Raw genomic sequence first — 12,006 nt, forward strand, 5'->3', positions numbered from 1 at the left:
CTCTCAATGTTATGGTCTACAGCTCTGGAGTGTTAGGAGTGGATGAACGTGTCCTTAAACAAAACCAGGAACGAAGTTCCAGTTACGGTCAGTCTTGGTCACATCATGGATGAGGAGAGGGACACGTTGGGCTGCTGGAAACATCACAGCGAATCTTTACTCTTGTTTGTTAGGCATTTCTGCAAAAGCAAGAGGAACTTTAGAGCAGCAGGGCTAATATTAACAGCTGATCAGACAAGAGTGGATGCTGTTCTCTGTCAGGTACAATCAGCAATTCCACAAAACCATACTGATAAATGCGGTTAGTGTATTTACAGATGTGCAAATCGGTAAAAATGGCATGTTGCAACAAAGGAAACAAAGCACTGCAAAACCACCTCTGATATTCCATCTCTGTTAGCACATGACAGGTTTGGGTCGAGTTTGGGTGGCAAATTTAGCAGCAAGACTCGGGCCTTGTTTGGTTGGGTCAGGTTTCAAAAGTCATAGATACGGGTCAGTTCAGGCTTCACTTTCATGCCCATGCAGACCTCTAGCTATGAAGCTAACAGCAAACCCATTTCACCATCAGAAGGGGGCATCTGTGAGTCACAGGGAAGTAAAGAATGTCTCCAATAAGGCAGCATATCTTTCACTGACCTACTACAAAATTCTTACTGTGGGCAACAGCAGCAGGACAGCCATCATAAAGTGGAATTTTCCATTAAAACCTGATGAAATATTAAGCAAAATAAAGCTTGCAGAAAGAGCATGGGACTTCATGCAGTGACAAGAAGTAATGGTGGACAGATGTGCCTGACCTGAGATGACTCTTCATCCCAGCAGATGGTGGATAGTGACATTATGCACATTTTATGACTAATCATGTGACTAGCAACAAGTCAGTAATGGGCATCTCACATCGGGAAACTACAAGAAACAGTAAAATTGTCACCATATCAGCACAGTGACAAATATGGATCATAAAACACATGACACCTTATCATCTGAGAAATGTGCTTGACATTTATAAAGTCTCTAGGGACAGTAGACAGCTGTACTGTAAATGTTACATACACAATGCTTAACTAGAAGGCACCTGGACATAAGAAACTGCCTCGCAGGTAGAGCAGACTCTGGCTCAATTAGGCGAACTACAGCAATAAAATATCCCGACACGTCTTCCTCACTTTTAACTACTGCATACAGGAACCGGCTCTGACTATACAATCCTTTTTCCTTAAGGACAAAACGCTAGTAAGACAATAGTGGTGTTGTGATATCTAAAATATATTATTTCTTATACATAAATATGAAAGTCCTAAAATGTTGCACATCTTTTGTTTTCTTTTATTTATTTACACGTTAATCGCTGATAAACTGCGGTGTGTACAGTAACCTTTTCTGGACATGTGACCACACAATATTTAATATTCTTTTTAAAAACAATGAATAACTTATGGTCTCTCAGCACAAAATCGTATATTTGCAAAATATCTGTAGATGGAACTGTAATAAGCTGTGATGAAATTAGGAGCTTAAAGGAGAATTTCACCAATTTTTAAAGATTTCTGCATAATAACATGAATAGGATGTGAAGAAAATGATTTAGAGTAGGTTGTTGTGAAATGTACAGTCCTACAGAAGGTCGGAATTATGGACAATAGCAATGACCGGATTCCTGCCTTTTACCCAATGACCACTGCGATAGACTCTAGAGGCAGGATAGACCACCTCTAATGTAAGCCCTTAAATTATGCAGAAATTTTGACTCCTTGATGGTAATCCCCTTTAATTATGGCGCTGATTGTCTTAACAGTCTTGCATTGCAGGGTATGTAGTATTTAATACTCCATTAATATTTATAAACGAAGAAATGTCTGACCTTATCAATTGGTTTCTAATGTGCTCTCTATCCTTCTCTCTCTCTTTCATACAGACGCTCAATCATTCCACTATAATTGCACACGTAGGCAGGCATTTGCAAAGGAGTGGCGCTCAATGGCCTGTGCATTATGTCTGAGTGAATATTTAAACTGGAAAACTGTGAGGAAACGAGAAGGTCAGGGCATGGGACAGAGAGAGGGTAGCTATGGTTACGAGTGATCGTCTTCTGATCGGCGCTGACAAGGTAGGCTCAAGCTGATGAATTAATCATTTGTCCGATTCCATGCGCACTTTGTGAAACGTGTCGTACGGATCCTATTCGCCTAAAGCATCCAAACACAATCCACTCTGCGGGCTGTCTTTGATGAACGGGAAAGGCTGAGGGATGGAGTGAAAAGAAAAATGCATGGAATGGTTCCAACTTTCTCACTCGCTGACCTGACCAGCACCTGTCAGAATAAATTCCACATATAATATTATCCTCCATCTCTCCCGGTCTCTCTTTCTCAGAACCCTGAAGAGAGCAGCGGTCTGTGGCAGACGATGAGCCGTTATGGGGAGGTGCTCCAGGGCTGGGGACGGCGCTGTAAAGCAGCTGCATGGGGGGGGTTGTAATGGGTCACTTGTTGAGTGTGATGTTGGCGTAGGAGGTGGGAATGTAGCCCTCATCACCGTTGTTTCGCCGCACCCTCGTCCAGCCGTCGCCCTTGTCCTCCTCCACCACAGCAAGAACCTCACCCTCCTGCATGGCGATGGTGCCCTCACTGGAGCCTGTGAGTACGAATATAACTTATTACAGGCACAACTAGAGTATGAAAACATTCAATACAACACAAATACTCATAAGAATACTTTTCTTCACACCTTCTGTTAAAGGGGAATTGCACCGTTTGTCTTTTTTCTGCATAAGTCAGCCACTGAGATGTAAACAAAATGAATTCAGAGTGGCTTAATATTAAATACTTGAGAAACTTGTTGATTCATTTCTTTACAGTGGTGGTGATAGCAGTCAGGGCTCATGATGTCTTCAATACAAATATAGTCATTCATTTACTGTCCAAAACCACCAATGTACCTACGTGTGTTCAGAGTTCTACACGTAACGGTAAAATAATGCTTCACATTTCTGAAACCATTTTGTAAAAAAAAAAAAAAAAAAAAAAACTTCCTGTAAATGAGCTTTTAGAAGCACTGAACGTTTTGGATGTCTGGTTCCCATCATCACCACTGTGAACAACTCCGACTCCACAGGTTTCTCTAGAACAAAGGATTTTATTTCAAACCACTTGAATGACAACTTATTTATTTTAATTTACTTATTTTAATTATGCAGAAATTTTGGAAAAAAAAAAAAAAAAAAACGGTAGAATTCCCCTTTAAATTACAAAGTGAAGGTGGGCATAGCTTAACCCTCTTGAGGCTAGTGACATCAACTCTGATAACTACTTAAAAGCTACACTAAGAAAGTTTGGCAACACTTTACTGAATGTTGTTCACACAACATCTTACATAAACAATTCATAACATGTTCATGAATTTTTAAATCTACATTTATAATCATACATGTTTTATTTGATACTAATATCAACTGCGTCATTTTACAAAAATTTTACATTTTACATTTTTTATTTTGAAGAACTAAATTATTTTCAGGGAAATGTCTGGACAGCCAAAATAAAATGGACCCAGCTTTACCCCTTTGGCCACTAAGTGCTTTGAAACTGAGGCATATTTTGCCTACACTTTCAATTTCTTTTAAATTATTTGTTTCTTCTTAAGCATTTGTATTTTGCGCTTTATTTTTTCTCCCTTTTATTCCATGGTATTCTTTAAAATTTTATTTTGCCAAAAGGTTAATTCAACAGCCGACGCATTGTTGAGGAAAACATTATCTATCCCAAGTGTAACTCTCTATGGGGTAAGTGCTCTATGTAAGTGCTGCTATCCCAAAGAATACTTCACATAATACACTTCTGGTATTGGAGCAGGCACAATTATAATTGTGCATTATTATCTTATTTTAATTGACACTGTGTTTAATTGTTGCACTGTTGTCCTAGGGATTAATAAATTCTGTTTTGCTTTTACCCTAGAAGTTATGAAACTTGGACTGAAATGCATCTTATGTGGAGCTTTAAATTTCAACACAAAGTAGCCTACTTACATTGATGGGGCTATCCAGCATCCACAGGGAATGTTATATTATTATGGCCCTGTAAAATTTCTTCATCCAATGAGCCCCACCCCCACATTAACATGAAGCTGAAGATAACTAACTATCCATATAACAAAGTGGCATGCAAAGCACAAAAGTTTAAGAAAAAACAAATAAAAAGAAGTACAAAGTATAAGCAAAGCAGGCCTGAGCGTCAAAGCACTTAATGACTGAATGGATAAAGTGAGGTCATTTTCGGCTGTCCAGAGATGAGGCGTTTTACTGAAAATAAAATTTAAAAACAGGACTTTTATTTTGAAAATGTCTGAGAAAAATTACATAACAGTCTATATTAATACCATGTAAAACAATTAATAAATGTTGATTTAAGCATTTATGAACATGTTATGAAGTGTTTATGAAAAATGTTAATGTGTTATGTAGACACCCTTCAAGTAAAGTGCAAGTTTTGGGGATTTGGAGACCTCTCTGGTGGAAGCGTGTAACTGCCTGCAACGTGTGGAAAAACAGCTTGTAACCTGTGATGATTACGAGCACAATGAAAGGGTATCCGATTTTCATGCTGGTGGTAGCTCAAAGTGCTTTACAGACATGTGATAAAACAGTTATACAAGAAATCAAAACAAATCCTGAATAGTCGTAAAAGTCAATAGCAATGCAAAGCAATTTCATTCACACCTGGAAAGTTGTAGAGTGCTGTACATTGGCCAATAGGAATAGACAGCTCCTCTTCCTCAAAGTCATCGTCAAACTCAGCATAGATGGCCTGTGAGGCATCAGGAGTGCTCTCATCTGACTGGGCTCCATCAGGACTGGATGGAGAGACAAGTTTGTTCAAGTGATTTGTCAGAACAAGCAAACATTCTCCTTACAAACATCACTAAAGCTCACTGTGGTACATTACTAATGTCAATCACTGGAAAATTTAAACCCATATTAGCTTAAAGCAGCTTGTCCTGCCAGAGGTTCATACACTACACTGCCAAAAGTATTTGCTCATCTGCCTTCACACACACACGAAATTGAGTGAGATTCCATTCTAAATACATAGGGTTTAAAATGATGTCGGCCCACCCTTTGCAGCTATAACAGCTTCAACTCTTCTGGGCGGGCTTTCCACAAGGTTTAGGAGTGTGTTTACAGGAATTTTTGACTATTCTTCCAGAAGCACATTTGTGAGGTCAGACACTGATGTTGGATGAGAAGACCTGGCTCATAGTCTCCACTCTAATTCATCACAAAGGTGTTCTATTGGGCTGAAGTCAGGACTCTGTGCAGGCAAGTCAGGTTCTTCCACACCAAACTCACTCATCCATGTATTTACGGACCTTGCTTTGTGCACTGGCGCGCAGTCATGCTGAAATAGAAAAGGGCTGTCCCTGAACTGTTCCCACAAAGTTGGGAGCATGAAATTATCCAAAATCTCTTGGTCTGCTGAGTTGGCTGAACTCCTGACAAAACAACCCCACACCATAATCCCCCCTCCACCAAACTTTACACTTGGCACAATGCAGTCAGACAAGTACTGTTCTCCTGGCAACCACCAAACCCAGACTCGCCCATCGGATTGCCAGATGGAGAAGTGTGATTCGTCACTCCAGAGAACACGTCTCCACTGGTGGCGCTTTACACCACTGCATTCAACGCTTTGCATTGCACTTGGTGATGTAAGGCTTGGATGCAGCTGCACGGCCTTGGAAACTCATTCCATGAAGTTCTCTACGCTGTTCTTGAGCTAATCTGAAGGCCCCATGAAGTTTGGAGGTTTGTAGAGTTTGACTCTGCAGAAAGTTGGTGACCTCTGTGCACTGTGCGCCTCAGCATCCGCTGACCCCTCGCTGTCATTTTACTTAGCCTACCACTTCGTGGCTGAGTCGCTGTCGTTCCCAATCGTTTCCACTTTGTTATAATACCACTGACAGTTGACTGTGGAATATTTAGTAGCGAGGAAATTTCATGACTGGACTTGTTGCACATGTAGCATCTTATCACAGTACCATGCTGGAATTCACTGAGCTCCTGAGAGCGACCCATTCTTTCACTAACGTCTGTTGAAGCAGTTTTCAGGCCCAAGTGCTTGGTTTTATACACCTGTGGCCATGGAAGTGATTGGAACACCTGAATTCAAATGATTTGGATTAGTGAGTGAATACTTTTGGAAAACAGTATATATTAGCTAGCTAACTCATAACTTACTTGCACCTTGTAAAGATTTTCCACATGAAAAAATGCCATCTGCTCACCCAGGAAACATTCATCAGCTAATGAACAAGCACTTTAAAATGTTAAACCGGTTAAATAAAGCTGTAGCCTGAATAACATTAATCTACATATTTATTATTATAGCACTTATTCTTATCTAATTCTCATCATATACTGTGCAACAAAACTACGGGCTCAAACAAAGCACCACGCATTTGTTCCATAATGGTAATTTAGCTCAGTTTCGAAATATTTTATTGTAACAGCTCTTTATATTCACAGACCACATTTACACCCAAAAAACTCAGTGAGTTAATTTACATAATCAACTGTCTAAATATTCATTTTTCATTGTCCTTCATAGGGACATATTCATTTTTGATTTTCTGTCTGCCACTGTTAAATCAACTCTACAGCACACCAAATATTGTGTGATTCTCAGAGTTGGTGGTGTTGTCATACAGTGGTGTGATGAGCCAGATGATTAGGAATGACTTGCATTGCCTTCATTCATTGTCCACTACTATGGACCGCAGTTTTAGCTCCTGTGCAGTATAGCTCACTTCAAAGCTTTGCAGCCTAATAATACTGTACACTCACGTATCACTTATTATCTTAAGACAATATCAGGGTATAAGAACTTTGATCCTAGCATCTAAATTAATTATACCTGAGGCCAGGTGTACATTACCAAGACTTTTCTCTCATGAAAAACCATTATGTGTTGCAGAAACACCTACACTTAATTGCTGACTTCACTTATTTCCTCACCAACATCTGAACTACCTTTGGTGAATGTTGTGAATTGAAGCAGTTCACTACTTTTATTGTTTTGCATTGCTTGGACTCCAGCCAACCCTCAAACACTGATAACCGCCCCCACTTCTGAACCTGAACTTTATTTAAAGCAAACATGCGAGTTTGAGATAAGCTTATCGTGCGTGTGAGCTGTGTAGCTTGTCTGGAAGATAAGACTGACCTGTACACATTGTTGCCAGTATTGTTGTTCAGTGAGTGAGTGGAGTAACGGAGAGACTCTCCTCGACCTCCAGCTCCTGCAAGCCACGACTGCAACACAGAGACGCAAGGGTGTGAGAACAACAGTATGCGCTTAGATACATTTGATAAACAGGGTCTTTTGATGTACCTCATATTTGCTGAGCTCCCCCCGAAGCCTCTCAATGTTGTGGGTAGTCTGGGTGATCTGTGGGGCCAAGCTGGCAGGATCGCCCATCTGAGGATTCTTCTCATATACATCTTTCATCTTCCCCAGAGCCTCACTGCACAGAGGCAAGAGAGGAGAGATAAAAAGAGAGAGGACAGAACCAAGTGTTGCCTTTACCTAAAATGGAGTCAATAATCTAAGGCATGTTTGGTGTCTGAAGTTTGCCTAAACCAGGCCTGGTGTCAAGGAGGGAGTGCATAGTCTTTCAAGCTCAGATGTAATCTCATAACAAGAACACATGCCTGGGGACAACTTGTTAAATGTCTGGTGCTAGAATTCTGCCACAAAAAGATACTCCCCTCGAAACCAACTTATCAATTCCTATAGCCTCTTGCCTTTTTAAAGGGCTGCTGCACAATTTTAAACATCTTCCACCAAACATTTCCACCACACAACAGCACACATGCATTTGGCATGTATTAATGCGGGTCTATTTGGTTCAAACCAACTGTTTATAAAAGTATGGATATACATCACGGGTGCATGTGTGAGAGCAGCAGTATGTGCTTAGATGCATGTGAAAATAGGGTCTTTGATGTACCTCATATTTGCTGAGCTCCCCCGAAAACCCTGAATGATGAGATTGCATTTTCTCAGTGTCAGTTCTGACCAATTAAAAGCTGAACAGTTTTGGTTGGCTGACTGTTTTGATTTAGTTTAATATATTAAATTACCTGTTCTTTAGGAATCATCTAACAATGTGGCTAGGAGACATCCCAATTTGGTCTACCCCCACCCGCCCTCTGATCAGACTCGAGTCCTTCAATAAGGAGTATCAGCTGATCTTGAATGTAATCCAATCTTTATGTTTTCATATATAAAACAGAGGCATTTTACAATTTAAGTAAGATTAAGGCTAGGCTGCCAATTAATACTCAAATAAAATGACTTCATTTTAATATGTGCACAATGTGACATTCTGGACTGATGTGTTTAGATTTTTGCCATAATTTGAACCTCGTGGTTTGCGTTACTTTTTGGCTTAATGTTTCACATGAGACTGGGGGGCTATGGATGGGCTTAACCTGCCCTGAGAAGACTTCAAGCCTACCGCCAGAAAGATGTGAGAAGGAATCCTTCAAGGAGAAGGATTTTTTAAATTATATATACAAAACTTGGTAATTTAAAACGTACGTTTTTTTTCTGTCTTCATTGTATTTTGGCCAATCAAACCATGATATGACATGCAGCATTATTTCTGAAAATGTGAGTCCTCCAATCTATTTGTTATTCTCAGTCCATCTGTCATTTATTTAGCATTGTAGAGTATTTCTGTCAATATATGTTGATTCTTGAGCCATTGTGAATTTGTGGAATATCTGAAATTCTCTTTCAAAAAAAAAGAAAAAAAAAAAAGAAAAAAGCTTTAAATAGGCCAAGTTGAAGCAAATATCTAATTCCTCACATCAAGTGATCAAAAGGTATGACATACTGTAAATATTCCACAAACATCTTAAGCTCACTGTGCCAGTATGCTTTAGCTTATGATGTTTGGTTGTTTAGATTTTTACATGGCCCACATCATTAAAACAAAATGTTCACACCTTTTTGCCAGACCGTGTAGTGGGCATGTGTGAGAAGTCAGCCAGCTAAACGCCATTCATCCAATGGGTGTAGACTTCTCATGTTATACAGCGTTAGGTAAGCTAAAGCCAAGACTGTCGCTTCTCAAGTGGGTGGGTGTCCTTGTTTGTAACATTATGCTGGGGGTTGCCACGAGCTGACAAAGTTTAGCATGAGCTGAGGGAGCTCTAGTGGCTCTGTCAGGTTTTTTTATTCGGCCAATTGAGCATGTTAAACCGGCATTAGGCGAGAGCGTGCTGCAGAAAATGAAAGACAAAAATAACTGTGCAGAGTAGCAGAGTTTTTTCACTGAGGACAGGCATTTGTTATTCTACTGTTTATATCTGTAAATGTAAAGTATTTGAATATCGAGCAGAAAATATCTTTTTAACTTTTAATCTAAAATGGTGCACAAAGAGTTAATTAAACTGTGCAATGCAGAAGTTAATGGTGAGAGCAGCCTATTGTTTGCAATTTAGAGATTAGAGTGTTGAGAGATTAATTATTACTTCCAGGGAAAAGTACAGCAATTCCATTACAGTCTGAGAGAAGCAGTATTTTTTGAGTAACTGTCCCATCACTGGTCGGTGATGGGTCAGCTTCTTAATTTGGAGCACAACCATAGTTTTGTGTTTTTTGAAGCAGATCGTGTGTCGATATTGTTGTTTTTTGTACCATACGTTTGTGAGCTGGTTAACTGCCCTGTGGGGTACGTTTGTATATTGCTGCCCCAAGCACTAACAGCCTGCTACAGGCTTTGTAATAGTAATATTGAACATACAAGCATGGGGTGTGGCGTTTAAGTGGTGTCATGCACTAACAAGTGTCACCCTCACTTTCAAAATCGCTGCTTTGCCCCCAATACATGCCCCAGAACGTGCAGCCTGGCAGTCCTTCAAAACTAGGCTTGCCTAGTCTTACTTCTTTAATAAAAGAGGTTGCTGTAGTATGCAAACAATGTTCAAAACATGTCAAAACATGCTCTTCACCCCCAGTCCATACAGTCTGTTTACAGGAACTAAGCTGCACAAATGGACCATATCGAATTCGCTCTTGTTCTCGTCACCAAAAACAATTCATTTACATACATCCACTTTTTTAGATGCACCCACTCACCCTGAAGTAATAAGGATATTTCAGCTTATATTTTAACTTCTTTTTGAATGATGCAAAATACAGGGCAGTCAGTTAGAACAGCAGTGATTAACATGCATCAATCTTAAAAGGACAGCAACAAAAATAGCCTATTTAGTCTTAAGAGATAGAGAGAGGTTAGCAATCGGTCATAGATAAAAATAAATAATGACTGTTTTGATCAATTTACATGGACTTCTGTGGACAAAGAAAGAAAACTGTAGAATACAGGTCCTTAAAGCTGTTTGTGTTTCCCCTTGACTCTGTTGTCCAAGTTACAGCACATCAGTTGATTGATTTTATCTAACCGGAATAGACACAGGCTGTAGGGAAGGTGTTGCCATGTTGAGTTCTCAATGTACGCGTTTGTTATTGTATTGTAGCTTTGATTTAGGTAGTATCATGACTGCACTGCTCTTTGCAACTGGCAATATGTCATGACACCTTGGGAGGCAGCACATTTAGAAATGTATTAAATGTAAAACAAAGCCCTTCACCTGTTACCTTTATTTTGCCTGCCGGCATACAATGAATAGCCCGTCCTACAAAATTATTCTACTACTGGCACCAGCCTAAATCCCCTCATACGTGCCTCAAGCAGTGTAGTGTATAATCTCAAATAGACTTCCTTATGTGGTTACTACTATATGACAAACTATTATCTTTAAATATGAACAAAATTCAGCCACTACTACTGAACTTAGCTTTGTAGTGTACTTTTGTCCATGTCTGTAGATAACAGTATGCCATACAGTATCAGAGACCACATAAGCAAGTCTGAGAATACTTAACATGTGGTAAGGGTCTGCAGTTCGCACAAGGCTAACTGGTGGTTTATCAGCCTCTATAAATTATTAGCTCCATTAGCCTCACAGCTCCAGGGCTAAACTAAAGAAGCAAACTCCAGAGACCAAATTGGAGCTTGCATGATGGTCTGCATTCAGGGTAAAGGGTGAAAAATGTGCAAATTTGATTTTTATTGCCAACCTGATGCTTTAACTTCAGACTTCTACACCACAGAATCTCCACTGAGACCTCAAGCAGCAAAGAAACCCCCAGACCCTAGTGACCCTAGGGATCTTGCTTTGGCTAGTTGTCATAGTGATGGTTGCCAGGGAGATGGTGCACCACGGTGCTTACCTCTGATCCAGTTCCTTTTGTAGCTCCTTACTGATGTCATCGATTTTCTGCTGTAGCCGCTTCCTGCGCTGCTCTGGCGGGAGGTGGCCAAAGTCCTCTGTGGCAGCCGGCTGAGGAGATGGGAGTGGAGATAATGTCACTCGGGCAGAGCAAACATATACGCATAAACGCACACCACATAAACACCCACACATGCTGCTGACGCTTCAGCACCACAAGCCCATCATTAAATGAGATCTGAAACAGTGAGGGGGGAAAAAAAAAATTCTTAAATGTGAAAATGTGAGAACAAATGTGAGAAAATTTAGTACCAAGGGAACATCTTTAATCGCCTGAAGGAACTCATAACTGTTAGACTTTAACAACCTGCCATTCGTGGAGTTTTACATGAGATCTAGCAAGTAACTGGAACTCTGCTACTGCAGTTTCAAATACAATCTAGCTTGTCTGTGAATGTTTGTGCTCGCTTAATCATCCTTTCCTGTTAGTCCTACGCAGTTGCAGCATTTATAACTAAAATCACCACTGTGCTACATGACTGTGATGAAACAGAGCTAGGCGTGCTAAAACCTTCCCAAAAGGCCTGGTGGAGCTACAATACAGTGGAACCACCCTTTCCAGTGAAAGAACGTGCTGTGTTATATGCTTCAAGTGTAGTATGTTCAGTATTATGATTCTATGAGTCAAAATAGCCACTAAG

The 12,006-nt window shown here is 40.1% G+C and overlaps 1 protein-coding gene across 4 annotated transcripts in view; it reads right to left on the reverse strand.

Moving 5' to 3' along the window:
• Positions 1-287: 287 nt before the first annotated feature.
• trip10a (thyroid hormone receptor interactor 10a) overlaps positions 288-12,006 on the reverse strand; it is a 44,316-nt gene continuing 32,597 nt past the window's right edge. For all 4 annotated transcript variants that reach the window (XM_017701534.2, XM_017701535.2, XM_017701536.2 and 1 more), the window contains 5 exons: positions 11,307-11,416; positions 7,392-7,524; positions 7,224-7,312; positions 4,721-4,854; positions 288-2,637 (listed from right to left, as the gene is read on the reverse strand). In XM_017701534.2, the coding sequence (XP_017557023.1) occupies positions 2,486-2,637; positions 4,721-4,854; positions 7,224-7,312; positions 7,392-7,524; positions 11,307-11,416 (618 nt within the window). In that variant the 3' untranslated portion in view covers positions 288-2,485. The remainder of the gene's footprint in view (positions 2,638-4,720; positions 4,855-7,223; positions 7,313-7,391; positions 7,525-11,306; positions 11,417-12,006) is intronic.

The sequence above is a fragment of the Pygocentrus nattereri genome, chromosome 1 (genome assembly GCF_015220715.1).
Source record: "Pygocentrus nattereri isolate fPygNat1 chromosome 1, fPygNat1.pri, whole genome shotgun sequence".
NCBI lineage: Eukaryota > Metazoa > Chordata > Actinopteri > Characiformes > Serrasalmidae > Pygocentrus > Pygocentrus nattereri.